Genomic DNA, 20,191 nt, shown 5'->3' with positions numbered 1-20,191 from the left:
CTTTAAATATTCCTTGGTCATTATGTTTATCTAACTCAATAAAGTACATTGTAACTTTAAGCAAAGCAAATTTTGATAGAAATGCTATAAGCTGAACATTCTGGCTCTGTGTTTATATATATCCACATGCTTTCCACAGTCTCATGGTAGGTAAAGTATGGGTCCCTGTCCCCTGACTTTGACCTTTTGCCTGTGCGACCTGTGTTTCTTTTTTATTCTTAGATCCCATGAATCTTACACATAAAGCCTAGCTGTCCCTCTCTCTGAGACAGCACTAGCATAACAGAGCAAGCATTCTCAATGTGAAGCCGACAGAATACACCACGATCACATGGACCACTCAGTTTCAAATTCTAGTCCCCATGGACTCTACTTTCTCTATGTCTGATATTAGATACAGATAAAACCACCTCAGCATTGAGGACCAATGATAAGAACACTGGCGTTTCTTTTAGTATGTTCATATGGGCAATACGGCACAAAGACAACATGTCTCATTTGTTATCAGCATCTGCCTAACTGTTTACAGTAATATTTTTTAATTAATCAAAAGATGCTATCCTATTTCCTATTTGAACATTTTTTTAAGAGTGAAAACTGTTTCTTTTTCACCTAGAGTAAGAAAGACATTAAGTGTTATGTAACTCATGAATAATCTTTGTAGTTTCTAAAACCACAAAGACCTGGTTCTTAAAACCTGTGAGTTTAAGAATATTTAAAACTACATCAACTGGAAGATGCAGGTCAGAAGAAATTGTTTAGAGTTTAGTGCACACTGAGTACCGATCCATGAGTGAGCCAGCTCACCAGACATTTTTATCTTTCTTTGTAAAGTATAATGAAATGTTATATATAACGTATTCTATTTGTATATATTATGGTTGCCTTTGCTCTAAACAAAGAGCAAACTCCAAGCCATAAGTACAACCATATAAAACAGGCTACATAATTAAACATTTCAAGATTATTTGTAATTAAAAAATTAGATAAGATTTTTTTCTTTTGTTTTGTTGTTGTTGGTTTTTTGTTTGTTTGTTTGTTTTTATTTTGCTTTGCTTTGGTTTTGTTTGTTTGTTTGTTTGTTTGGGGTTTTTTTTGAAACAGAATGGTTTTCTCTGTGTAGCTTTGGCAGTCTTGGAACTCGCTTTGTAGATCAGGTGACCTCAAACCCAAAAATCTGACTGCCTTTGACTTCGGAGTGGGATTAAAGGCATGTGCCACCACTGCTCAGCAGAAAAGAACTTTTGAAAGATCTCATTTTTATCGGCAGCATGTGCTGGCATTTGCTGTTCAGCTCCATACCTGAGGTCCCAAGCACAACATCCCATGGGGAGCTGATGGGCTGCTTGTCTCCCTCCTCGCCCCCTTCCGTATCTGTTCCTTGAACACCGACACCAGCTATAGTGGTCACCTTCTCAGCTTCGAGGTCTATCTATAAGAAGTTCAGTACATCTTTTATTCAATGCATGTTACTTGCTTTCACTATGTGACTAATTCCAACAGAACATACTGAGTACCTGAACACAATGTCTTAGAAGGTTAGTCACAGAGGACTTGCCATGCACATATTCAATCTGTCCCTCTCATTTCCTGGTAGTAGGGAGCAGTGAATTACCCACATACTACCTCATAAAGGAAAAAAAGTAAGTTAAATTAAAAAAATTATTCAGAAGAACCAACCTTTAAGAGCTCAGTAATCAAACCACACCATTTTTCTGTAACCTACACACAGCAATGTTAACAAAGTTCCACATAGAATAGGGCTTAGTGACCAAATACGTATCCTCCCTAACTTGACAAGAGTATATCAGCATATTTAAGTGTCTAGGAAGTTCCCAAGACTAAAACACACAAACAACAACAACAAAAAAACCCTACATCCTCTTTAGATCTTTAAGTCACAAAATATATTTATAAAAATAAATTTGCACGAAAATATTTCATTAAGTTTATGTGTATGTATGTATGTGTGTTTATATATATATAAAAACTTGTAATATACTTAACAAATACCTATTTGACATTTAACAGGCCAGATCCTACTCAGCAGCAGAGAAAACACAAGGCCTTTACTAAGATTTCATTATACACGCTAGATACATACTTGCTATTATATGTATATTATGTGATAACTTTGTCATATAAAAATAAATGTCAATGTTGAATGAAAGTGAAGTATCAGACGCATTGTGATTACTTAACAAGGGAGATCATATGCAGTTTGATTAGTTACTGTCCAAATTGACAATAATTTAATGATCAGTAGACTATAGTCAAAATCAGTATTGGTAGAAAATGTCTAAGATAACTAGGTTTATCTATAATGGAATATTATAGTCATATCATTTCTGTGACTAAAGCAGAATAAATGAAGGATACAAAACACTGTTTAATAAATTCCATTTGTTTAAAAAAATTCTCTAGAAATAAGTCTTTGAAGTCCAAATTTGTATAGGAGTATATTGACAGAGAATTTCTCTGAAACCTTAATGTATTTTTTCCTTTCCTTTTCTCCCTCCCTCCCTCCCTTCCTCCCTCCCTCCCTCCCTCCCTTCTTCCTTAATACAGGTCTCATGTAGCCCAACCTAACCTCCAACTTGTACGTAACCAAGGATGACCCTGGACTCCTGATAAACATCATGGTATCTTGACTAGAACTGTTAAAACTTTAACTTAAAATGAAGATTACCTTTCTTATAAGGTGGTTCTCAGTGTCGGCCACATAGATGACATTATCGGCTATAGCTACACCCTGTGGAGAGTTAAAAGACGACTCTGAAAACATCCCATCTTTCCTTCCAGGGTTAGGTCCTGAAAGACAAGACAGTTGTGAGATTTTTTTTTCCCCACGCTAAAAAAGCAACTTCAAAGTAATATCTTCCAAATAAATGATTTTTAAAAATTTGCATTTAGCTGGGCAATGGTGGCACATGCCTTTAATCCCAGCACTTGGGAGGCAGAGGCAGGTGGATTTCTGAGGTCAAGGCCAGCCTAGTCTACAGAGTGAGTTCCAGGACAGCCAGAGCTATACAGAGAAAACCTGTCTTAGAAAAACCAAAAAAAAAAAAAATGCATTTAATGCTGGGATTTTTAAAAATAAATAGCACAGTATTTCAGTATTTCTATTTTAAAATAAAACTATGGGGTGGACAGACAGCTCAGCAGTTAGAGTCCTGGCTCCTATTTTAGAGGACTGAATTCAACTCCCAGCACTCGCATGGCAGCTCACAAACACTAGTCCCTGAAGGATATGATGCCCTCTTCTGGCCTTTGGGGCCAGTGTATACTACACTACATACGTATGGTGCACAGACGTATGTGCAGGGAAAACATCATACACATAAAAATATTAAATCATTAAAAAATTTAAAATGAAAATGTTTGATATTTTCCTCTATTTCTCTGTTTCTATCTATATTGGGTAATGACAGGACTTATACTGTAATGGTTCTTAGTGTACTTCAGTAGCATATATAGCAGAAAATAATTTTTAAAGCTTTTTAAATACCGGCTACCTATACTAGAAAGTTTTAAATATCGTTAACCTTTCAGCAGCTAAAAGGATAGTTTTTAAAATGTAATTTATTTTGTGTGTGTGAGTTGCCTGCACGTATGCATGATAAGCACCATGTGTGCTGATTCCCACAGAAGTCAGAACATCATTAGAGCTCCTGGAGCTGCAATTAGATGCCTGTGAACTGCCACATGGGTGCTAGGAACAGAACCCAGGCCCTATGAAAGAACAAGTGCTCTTAACCATTAGGCCGTCTTTCTAGTCCTTAAAGGGACCATTTTTTTAAAAAACAGTTTGGACAATAGACTCGTTTGACTATAAACCTAAACTCTATATACACTCCTTCCCAAGAAAAATACACTCGAACTGCTGTAAATAGCTCTATACCTCAAGAGCCATCCTGTCTTCTTGAGTCAAGATCCCTGGGGTGACACTCCTTCCCACCCAGTGTCTCACTATCACTAAACCATGCAACAAACCATGTGACAGTGGCAGAGTGACTGTGGCTTAATGGATGGCCTCTCAAGTTCTGAACACCCTAGCTCCAAGCAGGCACAGTGTGACACAGTAATCCACAGCGCTGCTCCTCAAAGTCTCTGAGTCAGTACTCCCACCCCACACTGGCTTACGCAGTTGGAAGAGGGACTACTCCTAGTGGCTAGGGGACGCATGCAAGTCCCATTAACTCCCAGCTCTACTTTCTCTAGTTGGTAGTCTGGGTCTGTACTTTATGTCTTAGTTTTACTTCTGTAAAATAGAACTAATAATACCTACTAATACCCCAGTTCATAGTATTATAGGGATGAAGATAAGGAGATGCAGGCAGCGTGCTTATAATTAAGCCAGGGAGTGGTTTGCCACCATTACTATTAATATGATTGTTGTTGCTGATGTTAAGAGCTCTGCAGAAAATAACAGGGGGTGGGGGAAGAGCTCTATTGTACTTCAGATCTGAAAATGTTGAGCAGTGCAACCACCTGAATCTCCACAAGACACCACCAGAGTAACGTGCCTAAGAAACCTTTCAATACTATACTACCACAGACCAAATCTGTTAAGTCACATGAAATCAGGAGTTCCTGAAAATATGTGACCAAAGAATTCTTTTTTAAAACTTAGCTGGAGACTAGCAAGTTGGCTCTACAAGTAAAAGAGTTTGTTCCAAAGCCTGACAACTGGAGTCTGCCTCTCTAATGTATAAGGATGGAAGGAAAGAGCTAACTAATAAGAGTTGTCTCCTGACCTCTATCCCAGGACACACAGCACCCTTCTACTCCCCAATACACAACAAACAAACAAAGAAAGTAAATAAATGTAACAAATAATATTAGGTGGCTATGGTGGCATATTCTTTTAATCTCAGCACTTTGGAGGCAAGAAGATTGCTGTGAACTCAAGGTAAGTCTGGGATACAGTGAGGTCCAGGCCAGCCTAAGCGAGAGACAGAGACTCTGTCTAAAAGCTATCAAGTTAAAGAGTATGTTAAGAGTTGGCAGTAGTCTTAGAGGCACACTTGAGAATACCATTTGCTAATGGTTTTTGTTAAAAAAGACCATTGTTGGGCTGGGTACAGTGCCACATGCCATTAATCCCAGCTCAAGAGGCAGAGGCGGGTCTCTCTGAGTCCCAGAGCAGTCTGAGCTACAGAGTACTATAGGACAACCAGAAGTATATGTAAGACCCTGTTAAAAAGAAGAGCACTTACCTACATCACTTTGAATGTTATAGCATATTAAAATCTGGGTGAAAAGATGGCCCAGCTGGCAATGTGCCTATTGTACAATCATAAGGATCTGAGTTTGGATTGCCAGCATACACAGAAAGCCAAGCATGGCAGCACATGCCTTTACTCCTGGCAGGCACATATATCTGTGTGAGGCCAAGCTGGTCTACATAGAGAGCTCCAGGTCACCTAGGACTTCAGTTAGACCCTGTCTTAAAAAAGTAAGAGTAACGAGCCAGGCGTGGTGGCGCACGTCTTTAATCCCAGCACTCGGGAGGCAGAGGCAGGTGGATTTCTGAGTTCGAGGCCAGCCTGGTCTACGGAGTGAGTTCCAGGACAGCCAGGGCTACACAGAGAAACCCTGTCTAGAAAAACCAAAAAAAAAAAAAAAAAAGTAAGAGCAGCACCACCCACGTGCTGCATCCAGAGGGACAAAGCAAGCAAATCTCTGGGGTTCAGTGTTAGCAAGCCTGTCAAGTCAGTAGGCTTCAGTTCACTGAAGGACCCTGTTTCAAAAGGTAAGGCGGCTTCTATGCATGTGTCGGCACAGACTCACATAAGCATGTACATACACCAAACCACAAAGCCAAAACCAGTTAAATTCAAGACATTTTTCGAATAACAACTGTCATAACTGTTAAACTGAAAATACCAAGTAGCCCATACAAACAAACAAGCTTTACAAAACAGCACATACTCTAATAAAAACCCTAAACAATGACCTAAGATGTGAGAGCATCTCAGCACACACAGTGAGCAACGGCTTAGGACCATGTTTAATCTACTTCCATACGTAAAGGGTGTCCTATGCTATCAAGTGGGATTGGCTACATATAAGGGTGGTTTTCCCTCTGACTAATTTGCTGTGAGTCAGTTCAGCCCAGATAAGCAGATTAGTATGAATGTACTTGGGAGATTTTACTAATCGTGCAGATAGAAACTAGAGGCATGTTCTCATTTAAGGCAGGGAGCTATGAAAGGAGATGGCCTGGGCTTGCATGGAAAGGGGAGGGGGCTAGATGTACCCTTTGGTTCTTAGGGATGAAACAAGATAAAAGTAAAGGATGTACTAGCCTGTTTATAGTGTAAATATCAAGTTTCTTGGTCACTGTCTTGAGTTTTTGTCTTGAAAACTATATGGACATATTTTGTTATAGAAGAAAACATGAAACTCCCATTTAAAATGTCACTGACCTAAAATCTTGGTATGAACAAATAAATGTGACACTTTTATTGAAAAACAGGATGAAACACACAAATATACCTAAGAAATTGTATAACAATGATTTCCTCCTTTGACATGAAGCTTCTGGGTTTTGTTTGTTCTGAAGAGGATAGGGAGGTTAACTCAGACGCAGACTAAATAACAAAATAACTTGGTGATAAAGTCACAAGGCAATTCAGGCTGCCTTTGTATATATATATACTTGAGCTATTTTTAAACTGAAAAATACATTACATACTCATCAATAAATAGCACGACCAACCTTACCTCCAATGCTGCACTGAATGTGCCCATTCTTCTGGATGACCAAGACCCTGTGGTGCCCCGTGTCTGCTACCACGAGTCGACCAGTAGCATGGTCCACTGCTACTTTGCCAGGGAACAGCAACGGTGAAGGCGGCAGAGACTCTTTGAAGAGTTTTATTCCGATTTTTCCATCTCTGATCTGTCCCCTGTCTTTGTAATACTTTAAAGCGATAGATGTATATGAAAATAGGTTATCTTTGTGTCCCTCTCCAACCAAAGAAAACAGCAGGTTTCCACGGGGTCCCAGTATGACCAGTGTTGGCCAGCAGGAGACTTCAAGCTCCTGCCAAAGGCTGGCATCTGCGTCGTTAACCACAGGGTGGGTGATGTTGTATCGGAGGACAGCACTCTTGATGTTGTCCAGGACCTTCTCATTGGGAAACTTAGCCGAGTGAACACCAACAATCAGAAGGCCATCTGAAAAGGGACGTGTATGTTAGACATTAGGAAAATCTGGAAATTATCCATACATTAGGGCTTGCTCATTAATATAACAAACCTATAGATTAAAAAACAACTACATTAACATATTTAATTGTATTTAAACACGTATATACAAAATTAATAAATCTAAATCTCAGACAATCTTGATTTTAACATATAAACACACAGGATCAAATTCATGTGCAGGATTAGAACTCTATGTTTTCAGGTAAAGCTTTTAAAGAAAGTGGAAGGACTCAACCAAGGGAGGCACACCACAGAAGGGTAGGGCCAGTTTTACCAAGGTAACAGCTCTGCTGTCAGCTGAAGCCACTCGAGAGGCGAACACTCCAACTGAAACCCCACTGCATTCTGGTCAGAGAACCAGAGAGGCTGGAGAGCGTGGAGAAACAGTGAAAATACTCATGTCTCAACTCACATGTCTCCAAACTACACATACATAAGGCAAGACCAACAATGCATAGCAAATTCTGAGCACTGACAACTGAATTACTGAGTAGAGAAGATGAGCAGAGGGCTGGAGGGGTGGTGCAGTGGTTAGGAGCTTAATTCTCTCAGAGTACAGAGGTTGGGTACCTGGCACTTATATGGCGACTCACAACCATCTGCAACTCCAGGTTCAGAGTATTTAGTGCTCTCTTCTTGTCTTGGAAGCACTGCATACATGTGGTGCGCGCGCGCGCACACACACACACACACACACACACACACACACGCACGCATGCACGCACGCGCGCGCATGCCCATACGCATACATTAAAAATATACTTTTAAATTTAATTTGTAATTCATTTTTTACACTCCATATTCCATTCCCTGCCCCTCCCCATCCACCCTCCAACTGTTCCACATCCCACACCTCCTCCCCACACCCTGTCCCCCGTCTCTACGTGGATGACCCCTACCCCCACCCCACCTGACCTCTAAACTCCCTGGGGCCTCCAGTCTCTTGAGGGTTATGTGTTTCATCTCTGAATGAACACAAAACCGGCAGTCCTCTACTGTATGTGTGTTAGGGGCCTTATATCAGGTGGTGTATGCTGCTTGTTTGGTGGTCCAGTGTTTGAAAGATCTCCGGGGTCCAGGTTAACTGAGACTGCTGGTCTTCCTACAGAATCTCCCTTCTCCTCAGCTTCTTTCAGCCTTTCCCTAATTCAACAACAGGAGTCAGCTGCTTCTGTCCACTGGTTGGGTGCAAATAACTACATCTGACTCTTTTGGCTGCTTGTTGGATCTTTCAGAGGGCAGTCATGCTAGGTCCCTTTTTGTGAATGCTCCATAGCCTCAGTAATAGTATCAGGCCTTGGGACCTCCCCTTGAGCTGGATCCCACTTTGGGCCTGTCGATGGACCTTCTTTTCCTCAGGCTCCTCTCCATTTTCATCCCTGTAATTCTTTCAGACAGAAACAATTATGGGTCAGAGTTGTGACTGTGGGATGGCAACCCCATCCCTCACTTGATGTCCTGTCTTCCTGATGGAGGTGGGCTCTATAAGATGGAAACTTATAATCAGAAGTAACTGTGCTAAATGTCTACTAAAACAAAACTAAATTTATCTATCAGGACTTCAATAGAACCCAAGTTCCACATATCACAAAGTTCCAATGTCTTGTATAGTCTGAAACTACTGTTTCACAAAGAATAGTAAACCAGTTCCCAGTCATTCAGAGTCACAGTAAGATCCTGCCTTAAACAAACACCATAAAGAAGGGTATATAATTTATCATCAAAGGAAAAATAAACAAGATATTGATGCCAAAGTAATTTCAATCAGCAGAGACTTGAAGCAGCTATAAAATTATGTTCCATGAAGTAAAAGAAAAATACAAATGAAATGAATGAAAAGACAGGAACTATAAGCAAAGAGGTAAGACCATAAAAGAAAAACTAAATGAAGATGTCAGAGCTGGAAACACCTACTTGAAACAAAGAAACTGAATGAGCTCACTGGCATTCAGAGGCACTTCACAGGAGCCCTGAGGTAACATCAGAGAAAGGATACACGGGGAGCCCAAGTGAAGAGACACTTCTTCAGGCAACTTGGGATCACAGCTTAGAGCATCTAAGGAGTTACAAGAACCAAAAAGGAAAAGAGAAGAAATCAGGGCAAAGCAAGCATTGATTAATGCCTAACCTTCTCATTCTGGCTAAGGTATTAGTAGTATACATAACTCACGGCCAGCACAGCATCTAAGACCCAACAGAGGAAAACATGCCTTGACAGCTCATGACCAAACTGCTGAGAAGCAACAACGAAACAACCAAGGATATTTTGGAAAATCCTGAGGAGCAGATGCCTGGGAAGTGGAAGGGTGGGAGTGGGCAGAAATGGGAAGGATTTGAGACTCTGGACAAATTACTCACCTTTTATCAGTTTTCTCACTTGTGAGATGGGGAAAACATCACGAATGACTCCCTAGGTTAAGTGAATTAAAGGACAATCTGTGTAAGGAATTTAACAGTACTCAGTCCACAGTGAACTCTCACCTAATTTAACCATACATTTAAAACAAAACAAAACAAAACAAAAACCCTCTAAACTTCACAATTACGTCACATAGGGAAACATGAGGGAGGTAACCTAATATACATAATACAGTACATTACTCACATGAGTAAATAAGCAGATACGCATGGGGTCATCTAGTTATAGGAGGCTGGATTATATTCCGTATGAGACACAGCTGAAGGGCGTGAGCCAGGCTAAACACAAAGGACACACAAAGCCTCGGCAAGCTCAGAGGGAACCCCAGGGAACCAGAACGGCTGCCTGTACCCCAGCTTCTCTAGCCTATGGTCCAGGAATGTGTTAGCTCCACAATAAAGGGCACTTGCTAGTCACTCATTAAATAAAGCAGAGCCTACAAGGGTTCTAGTTTGTCCTTCTTTCCTTTGCCTTTCTATATCCACGGCTCCATCTGCTAAACAGAAGCAACAGCCCCATGCAGACTGGTCAGTCAGCTCTGCAATCACGTGGGTAGGTCAGCTCCTATAGTAAATTCTCATTCTTTGTTACCTTGATCAGCTCAGTTTTTTTGTTTTTTGTTTTTTGTTTTTTCAGAACAAACCCTGAGCATCACACACACCTCTACTTACAGTGTGGTTTTGATCTCAGCTCTGATCTGTACACAGGACATCCTTACCCCATCCATGGCAGCTTTCCTACTCAGCCAGAATGAGCCGAGGGCTCCTCGTGGGACAAACATGCACACATGCAGCACACTCCCCTCTGAATCCTTCAACTTCCCCACTGCTTATTATAACCTCAATGCTTGGAGGGGGAATGGATACCATACCTTGGTTTGTATACCTTAAGAGTATTGAAATGTGGCTTTATGTGACTTGGCTTTGCAATCTATTTGGGACAATTCCAATACGTTTAATGCACATGCTTTTGTAACTTAATTTTTTGTTTGGAGCTCTTAAGACTTTTTGGTTTGGTCTGTAATTTTAACAGTTTTAAGCTGTTCTTTGGACTTTTCTGGGTTAATAGTCCCTGGTACCTTATAGGCCCTTTTAAGATGAAGAGTGAAGGACTTTCCNCCCCCCCCCCCCATTATTTAGTTTCTTTCTGTTCTAATTTCAGGTATTAGTTTGGGTGGTTGTTTTGATTTTCTTGAGGTTCTCCAAGCAGTCCTATGCTGCACTTCCTTTGTCTTCCAAGTCCCACATTTCCTCCTGCACCGTGGTCTTCTGTGGCTCATTCACATCCACTAGAGTTCCTTGCCTCCCTCTGCTCACTCCAGTCTCACCCACTCCATTATTACATGCATCCATCCTCCCTTCTACATCTTGTAATTCAGACTTCATTTCTAATATAATATTGAATTTTTTGTTTCTTGAATTCAATCAATACATTTCTTCTTTTTCTTTTTAATTTTAATATTTCTGATCCAACTTGGTTTTCATTAGATTTAAATGCTGTTTAAAGATATTACTCCAAAAAGGAACACAGTTGTTAAGACTGTGATTATCAGTGAGGATTTCCACACATTCTCTTTCCTGTAGTTTTGTATGGATGTGAGCACCTTATCATCTTGTAAGCCAGGTCCCTAGCTTGAGAGCTCCCTCTTCTGACAGCTCTGTTCTCTGTGCAGTTTCACTTATAGACACCACTCATGGAGGAGGTGCTGGCTGTAATTCTCCTTCCTACATATTGGATCCTAAACTTTCCCTTTCATTTCCTTCTTTCACTTTGGGGACGAATCTGAGGGGAACCACACCCTGCTTGTGTATTTGATGTTTGCCCCAAAGAACATTTCTCTAGGCTTTTCATCCTCATCCTTCCTGGACATTTAAGGTAAGCTATAACTAGGACATCCAAATCTGTGTTAACATTTTAAACTTTGTATTGGGGACATTCTGTTTGTGCTCCAAGTCTTCAGAATTACTCTACTTTTTCTTCCTTTTTTTTCAAAACTGTTGCATTTTATTTTTTAACATTTTTTCACACAACATATTTTTATTATGTTTCCCCTTCCCCTAATTCCTCCCACCACGCTATCTACCCAATTTTACATTCTGTCTTTCTCAAAATATAGAAAAAACAAAACACCCAAAACCGAAAAGCAGTAAGAGGAAAAACAAACAAACGAAATGAAACAAGGAGCCCACAAACAAGCAAGCAAACCAACCAGGAGCTGCTCTTGTGCTTGCCAAGCACTGGACTCGTTCTTCTGGGGCCGATTAAGCTGCCTCTGGCCCTGTCTTCAGCTTGCATCAGGAGCACCTTTAACTAGAGTTTAGTTTATGTCTTGATGGCCATGGTACTCCGTCTGGTGTACTGTGAGATGCAGTCAAATACGGTTGCATTCGCTTTCCTTTTTATTTTTATGTTTGGGAGGTCAAGGAGAAAGATTTTAAAGCACGTGTATTAGGTACCTTTCTCATTGCTATGACAAAATATTCAACAAGAAGAAACTTGAAGGAAGGGTTTGCTGTGGCTCGCAGTCTGAGGGTTCAGTCTGCCACTGCAAGAAGATCCTGCTGACAGGAGTGGGAGACATCCAGCTGTGAAGCAAAGAGCACCAAATACTGGTGTTCTGCACAAATACTGGTGTTCAGTCATTCATGGGGTACCCTAATTCATGTAATTGATGGGGAACCCAGACTCATGGGACACTGCACCTCAAAGTTAAGGTGGGTTTCCACACTTCAGTTATGCTAATATTGATAATCCCTGAGGCAATGCCCAGACTGGTCTGCTAGATAATCCTACATCCTGTCTATCAAGTTGACAAAAATTAACACTCACAGGTGGCTTCCATTTTCCTTCAAGCCTGGAAACAACACAGATACATTTTGTTTAACATCATGTTTATAACTTACATAAAGTAAGTCTTCCATATTTTGTTGGTTGATTAAATAACTGTAATCAAGTCTCAAAATGAGTCTCTTAATGAAGAAATGCTATAAGTATCAATAAATGCAAAATATAAATGCTATAAGTGTAAGGCACAAGGCAAAGATACCTGCTAGCTCTACTACTATTTGACAAAGAGGTGAGGTACAGAGAGGGAGATAGCAAACACAATTACACAAGAGAATCACTCAAAGACATTAGAATTACAAATATTCGCATGCATGTGATATAATTAGTATGCCAGAAAAATCCTTTAGACTCAAAAAGATTTAGCAACTTTGAACATAAAATTAATACATGAAAATAGCCTTCATAGAGCCAAACAATAACCAATTATCAACTTAATAGAAAAAAGGGTACATGTATGATAAACTGCTACATTACATATATAGAATAATGTTTAGATAGGTAAATGTTAAAACACACTGCTAAAGCAGTAGGGATAGTCTCTCTCTCTCTCTCTCTCTCTCTCTCTCTCTCTCTCTCTCTCTCTCTCTGCTTGCAGAAATGTAAGTGAACATGACTCTAGAATGAAGAATTTAGAAATATGCAGCAAAATAACTTTTACTCTCATTTCTAGGAAATTACCCTTAATTAGTCCACCATTATGTGAAAACCTATCCTTCCACAAAATTAGTCATTGTAACTACTGAGCCAACCTCAGAGCCAAGATACAGGAAAATGGTTGAATTACACTGTGCATACACTGTGAACTATTATGCACAAAATGTCTTAAGTACACCACTTTCTATTTAAGAGAAAAAGAAGAAAGAAATGAAATAAAGTACAAGGCAGAAGCAGGTAAAGAAATAGGTGCATGAATGACAAACCTTTCCAGTTCACTGTGAAAACCATGTTATTATATATCCACCCCAGACCCACCTGGATGTGTATACTTACACACACACACACACACACACACACACACACACACACACACACACAGGCACACACACACTCACACACAAACCAAGGCTACAGAGATGGCAAGGTTGCTAAAATGAAATACAAATATTAGCAATGAATTCCCTGCCCTTCAAATGAACACCACAACTTCCATTGGAGGCAGGTGGAAAAACTAGCCTCCACAATTGTTTAAGTCTTTGAGAGGGACTAAACTAAAACCAAAGACAGCTTAGGAATCAGAGCTCCTTGGAGAAACGGTAACTTTGGGGATGGGCTGTGAAAGCGCAGGAGGAACTAGAAATATTCTGGTGTGAGAAGGAAGTACTCCCAAAACAGCAAGAGCATAGGAGGCGGCTGGTGGGCAAGACACTGGGTAGATCTGGGACAATGCAAATACTGGAATAAATAACAGTAATGATTCAAAAGTCACCAAATTCAAGGAGGAACCCACAAGTTAAGCCCATTTGTTTATGCATATTATATACATGTAATAATATTAATCAAAGTATATGGTGGCTATTTCCTACTTACCTTCTACCTAATCAATATATCCCAATATTTTCCCAAAGAAATGATGAAAGGGGTGACAACTCGAATGATGAGAAGCTAAAATGAGGCAATGAGAGTGGTGAAGGAGATTCAGGGAGAGAAACCAGCACATACAAAGAAGACAGAAGTTTGAGACAATAAGAATAAATACCCAGAAACGGCCTGCTTTCAAAGTCATGGTCTGAATTTACACCTTTATTCTACACGCAATTGAAGTTATATGGAGAATGAAATACAAGTATCAAAGATACTTCAAACTAATCTCATGAGCTTCCCCTCCAAATCTGTACTTTCTCTGGTGTTTTGTTATAGAACTGATTATACATCCAACTATATAAGCAAGAACTCAAGATAGAGCATCTCTGTAATAACCCATGGGCAGCCTTCATCATCCATGTTTAACTCATGACCAAGCCCTGTTGATCTTAACCCCTACAACTTGTTCAGCCTGTACCCATCTCCCCTCCCCTCCCCTCCCCTCTGCTCTAAAACCATGGAACATTTCTGCTCATCAAGACCCTCCCTATTAGAACAATGGAATAGGCCTTCCCCTAAAGAGCCATGTCTAATCTCCCAAAGGAAGGCCTCCTAGTGTTTCCAGCCACCAGACTGGACCAAAGACTCTCACCTGAGGGGAACCGCCCAGCCCCCTTTATCCCCCTGCCCCCTTCTCCCTTCGGCCCCTGGGCTGACCAAGCTGCCCCTGGGGCCCTCACTTTGTTCTCAGCTCTTCTGTGACACACAGTAGCATCTGGGATGTCCAAGACTGAGAACCTGTCATCTCTGGCCTCTGTGAGACCCAAAGACCTTGGACTTCTCCCTCTCTACCCCCCAAGGACTGGAGGTCCCAGCTTCCCACAGCCAGACACCCACTCGGGCGGCATAGAGAGCACAGGGCAGTACCCCGTGTCCACCCACCCAGAGCCCCAAAGCTCTGGCAGGACGCAGGTCCCCCACCCCCTTATTTCCCCACAATCAGTGCCCCACACATCTCCATATCATTTGTGGCTCGCAAGGTGCTGAAGCAATCTGAGCTTCCTTCGGTTCCTTAGGATATCATTACAGTATCCCTCTTTTCCCATCTTTCCATGGTTTTAATTATCTAAAATCAACCATAGTCTAAAGTTAGGAAATAGGAAATCACAGAAGTCAATTATTCATGTTTTAGACCACACACCCTCCTGAGTAGTGCAGTGTGATATCAGACCACTCCAGTCCACCTGGTGTCTATCATCCCCCTTTCAAGCCACCTAGTCATTGTATTAGTTGTGTTCAAGTAACCAACACTAGTTAATTATGGCCCTAAAGCTCAGGAACAGTAATGCTAGCAATTTATGTTTGTCAATAAAGAAGCCATACATTTTTTCAGTGAAAAGGTGAGAGATTCTGACTTAAGAAATGAAAATAAAATCTATGGTAAGAATGCATATTTATTCATCATCCATTAAGACAGAAAAAGAAACCTGTGCTAGTCTTGCTATTATATCTCAAACTGCAAATATTACTTAAGGCCATAATCTGATATGCACTCACTAATAAAAAAACAGGGGCCTCATAGGTTATTACAGATAGCGAGCAGTATCCACAAGGCTTTGGACATATGCCTTACAGGTCAAGGGCACTAGTATGAAAGAAGCAGAATGACTATATATATCACACAGTCCAAATACTGATTCGTATATAGACAATTATCAAATATCTCTTCTCATTTTTTAGCACTGAGTCTTAAAATACACAGATATTTCTCTTAGACTAGTTTGCTTTTCTATTACCTAGGTTATAACAATTAGAAGGAGAGGATTCTTCCCTCTCCAGCTCCAACATAAGGATCAAAACATGAAAAACAAGAGGAACAGGCGAGGAAAGCAAAGAGGCGTGAGAAGGCAGAAATGGAAGGAGGAAAGGAGAGGGACAACTTCTAAAGAATTAGCAAAAATGTCACTTCTAAACAAATCATTCCAAAAGCCTGGAAGAAAGGTGTGCTGGTTTGAATGAGAATGGCCCCCACAGGCTCAAATATTTGGATTTTTAGTCACCAGAGGAGGGTACTGTTTGGGAAGGACTAGAAGGATTAGGAGATGGGACCTTGATGGAGAAGGTGTGTACCAGGCTCAGTGTCTCTGTTTCTGCCTGTGGCATATGGATTACGATGTAGATCCCTCAGCTACTGCTTTAGCACCACACCGGTCAGCTTACTGCAATGGTGATCATGGATAAAGCCTCGAAAACAAGACCCACATTAACTGACTTTTTTTTTTTAAATATAGGAGCTACTTTGGTCATAGTGTGTCTCTTCACAGCAATAAAACAGTATAAGACAGAAAGATAAACACATACAAAATCAATTGAATGCATTGCAACAGAAAGTGTTTAGCAGTAGTCCACAAAATAATCTAGTCAAATACAAGGACTAAAAATATTTGAAGGCTTTTTGAATACATTTTAAAAAGTAAAACCTGTACCCTAAGTGGTAAGCATAACTTTATAACATAAAAAAGAAGAGAAAATCATCTCAGGCACAGGGACATTATAGGTAACAGTATTTATTAAAAAGCATGAGAAAAGTATGAGAAAAGGCTAGACTGGCAGTGTTGATGTTCAAGCAGAAGATCTGAGTTCAGATCTAGCACCCATGTAAAGGTAGGACACAATGGAGGCAGGTCCACAGCCACAGCGGAGGAGAGGAGGAGAGATGGAGGCAGGCTGACCCCAGGGACTCTGGCCAGACAGTCCAGCCAATCTGTGAGCTCTAGCTTCACCAAGACCAAGAATCCTGCCCCCCAAAATGAGAAGAGAGGCTGAGGAAGATACCTGAGGTCAACCTCTGGCCTCCATACACATACACCCAGGCACGCCCTGCCACCACCATGCAAAAATACCACAGATGACCTGGGGCAAAGCTAGGCAGACTGAAACAAAGGGAGGAAGGGTCCCATGGGCAGAAGACACTGGACAGTAGGTATTTGTACTTAAAGTAGTAGAAATACTGAAATCAAAACCACTAAAAATTAAGTTGAAGCAGAGACCAGAAGCAAAACAGAAAGAAAAAAAAAAAGTCTCTTGATCAGACTAAACCCCTGAAAACACGCCATAAAATGACCAGTATTTTCACAGGAGCTCAACTATTTAAGAACACAGACTGATAACTAGATGGGTTGTAGAAAAAGAAAAGAAAATGTAAACTACATACAGATAAGAGTTAACTAGCAGACCCTACCATCTGAAGGGTCTCTGTGTAAGGGCTCTCGCCCGGCATCTGGATATGGAAAGGTTCCCACCACCCCAGACAGCACAGGTGGAGTGGCTCGCCACGGCTACACTGTATAAGCCCTGTGATTCATGCTGAACAAGCATTTCCTTGGAGTCTGATGTTCTAGAATATGCCACAGAAAAGACACTGCCCCCATAGGCACCTCTGCTAAAAGCATGTGAGATGAACTTAACAAGTGGTAGGAAGTTCCCTATGTGGCCCTGTGCCAAATGTGTCTCTGCCCATGCTGGAGGAGGTGTGCGCTTGGTGTCTCCACCAAGAGAGGACTGGCACCCTGCATCTGGCCCCCACTTGCTCCTGAACAGCTAGCTCCTCTGTCCTGATCCTGCTTGTGCTCTCCACTGTAATCACGTGGAGCCTCAACAGCAACTACCTTCTGAATCCAAGGCTGAGTCTTCACCTGGTTGGTCCTCTATATTGCCATTGAGCAACTGACTCAAAATGAATTAAACTTAATTCACTTCAAGGTTTACTTTATTATAAAGTTAGAGGTGCAGTCCTGCAGATGACTAAAGTGTAAAGCAGGTAAGACCTCACATACTGCATGACATATACTAATGCTCATCCAACAGTAACAAAATATTCAGGCTTTAAAAAAGAAATCTGATGCAAGCCAGGCAGTGGTGATGCATCACAACACTTCAGAGGCAGATGCAAGTGAATCTCTGTGAGTTCAAGGCCAGCCTGGTCTACAAAGCAAGTCCCAAAACTGCCAGGGCTGTTACACAGAGAAACATTGCCTTGAAAACAAAACAAAGAAACAAAACAGAAATCTGATGCAGTTATGCATTAAATATACCTAGAAATTACACTAACATATGCAAAGCTGTTTCTAAGAAAATGCTTGGGTATAAATCAAGAATACTTTTCCTGTGCGTTACAGCCACTGTCCTAAGTGAGTATTATAACAATATACTTCTGAGGTAACAGCATAAGAAGTTAAAATCTTAGAAACTCTCACGGAGCCAGCAGAAATCACTTGGACTGTTACCTAAATTAACATGTTGAATCACTATGGACTAATGACCTCAGGGCAGAGTTATTTCTTTTAAAATATTTAAGCATTAGAGTGACTCATTACAGCTGAGTAGTATTTACTTTTTGCTTAAAATCGTTTTTTCATATGCTATTACAAAAATGATATTGGTCACTATTGCAGACCTGAGTTTAAAAGCTGCTATTTATTTATTTATTTATTTATTCACTTACTCACTCACTCACTCACTCACACTCACTTACTCACCTACTCACTCACTTACTTACTCACTCACACTCACTTACTCATTTACTTACTCACTCACTTACTCACTCACTCACTCTGGGTTTTGCTAGGGTCTTGCTATGGAGTCTGGGCTGGCTTAGGATGTATAATCTTTCAGCCCCTGCTTACTGAGTGATGGAATTACAGGTTGCATCACTAGGCTGGGCAGGAGTGGACTTGAAACACAGCCTCTTCTGAGGTGTCTGAGTCCATGAGAAACCCTTCCCTTTGCTGAGCATCCTGTGAACTAGGATTTAGACTGTGCTGCTGGCCGTCAGGACAGAACAGCATCGATCCACGATGTCCACAAACGTCTCAGGCATGAAAGACATCTCTAAGCAAGCAGTTTAACCTGGTAGCAGCCTACTGAACTGCCATTTGACGATTTCTAGATACCTTTTCAACACGAACTGAATTACCTTCTGACAATAAACTTTTGAGTTACCCAGATTTTCATACAGTAGAATATTACTGCTGCAATATGTCTTTGAAATTACAACGCTGAGACCACTTCCCAAAGTATTTTCCTAGGCTTAAAAATTTATTCCACAAACAATATTCAAAATAGACAAATGCAGAAACACAAATTACTCATCTACAGCAGTGGTTTTTAACCTTCCTAATACTGTGACTCTTTAATGCAGTTCCTCATGCTGTGGTAAACCTCAAAACCATAAAGTTATTTCGTTGCTACTTCATAACTATAATTCTGTTACTGTCATGAATTGTAATATAAATATCTGATATGAAGGGTATCTGATATGTGACTCCAAAGGGGTCGTGACCCACCAGTTAAGAACTGTTCTACAGTCTAATAGTCTAAGAATAAGATATCCCATGGTATGATAGCAAACTCATGATTTGACTTAATGGAATGATCAAAAACAGTATTTTTTAAATTTCCTGATTTGTAGCATTTGTTGACTTTCATGGTATAAATACTTCTCCTACGGCCAGTTTCAAGTTTACAGTTGGCTCATAAAACTGTCTATATACCTAACAAATGGATCCATCTCACTAGTCAGTAGGATTCAATGCTAATGAACAAACTGAATCTCTCCCAAAGTGCACATATCTGTCTTTACAATGTTAACTTTAAATGTAAAAACAGGATAAAGCACCCCACCTCCCATTCAGAAACGGCATTCACTCTACGGTTCAGGCAGGCTTCCAAGGTGCCACACTCCTTCCTACCTCAGCTATCCAAGTGCTGGCATTACAGCATCTACCACCACATGCAGCCAGTTTTGTGCTCAGAGAGGTTATTTTCTATAAACTGTACTACCTTAACAATCCTTGAATGTAAAAGAGATCTGAGTACAATCATACTGTTGGACATCCACCTTCAACCACCATCCATCTCTGACCTCCTCATCTTGCAAACTTGAAAATCCCAGACACAAAGTCAAGGCCATCCTGGGCTAAAAGTAGGTTCTCTAAACCAGCCTGGGCTAAGAATGAGATCCTACCTCAAATAGAATACCTACCTGAAACTTAATCTGTTGCACAATAAGTCCTTATTAGTCTCTTTCCACACCACTTTCCTTTCTATCTCTATGATTTTTGACTATTCTAGATAATTCACTTAAGTGGAATCCCCTGTGTGTGTGTGTGTGTGTGTGTGTGTGTG

At 40.7% G+C, this 20,191-nt stretch overlaps 1 protein-coding gene across 1 annotated transcript in view; it reads right to left on the bottom strand.

Annotated features, from left to right (window-relative positions):
* Nhlrc2 (NHL repeat containing 2) overlaps positions 1-20,191 on the bottom strand; it is a 54,377-nt gene that overhangs the window by 26,880 nt on the left and 7,306 nt on the right. Inside the window, exons 3-5 of the mRNA XM_021199287.2 lie at positions 6,730-7,185; positions 2,690-2,811; positions 1,303-1,432 (exon numbers count right to left, since the gene is read on the bottom strand). Coding sequence (XP_021054946.1) covers positions 1,303-1,432; positions 2,690-2,811; positions 6,730-7,185 — 708 coding nt within the window. The remainder of the gene's footprint in view (positions 1-1,302; positions 1,433-2,689; positions 2,812-6,729; positions 7,186-20,191) is intronic.

This window comes from Mus pahari, chromosome 1, assembly GCF_900095145.1.
Source record: "Mus pahari chromosome 1, PAHARI_EIJ_v1.1, whole genome shotgun sequence".
In the NCBI taxonomy this organism is placed as follows: domain Eukaryota; kingdom Metazoa; phylum Chordata; class Mammalia; order Rodentia; family Muridae; genus Mus; species Mus pahari.
Note: the sequence above shows the minus strand (reverse complement) of the source record. Positions and strands in the feature narration are given on the sequence as shown.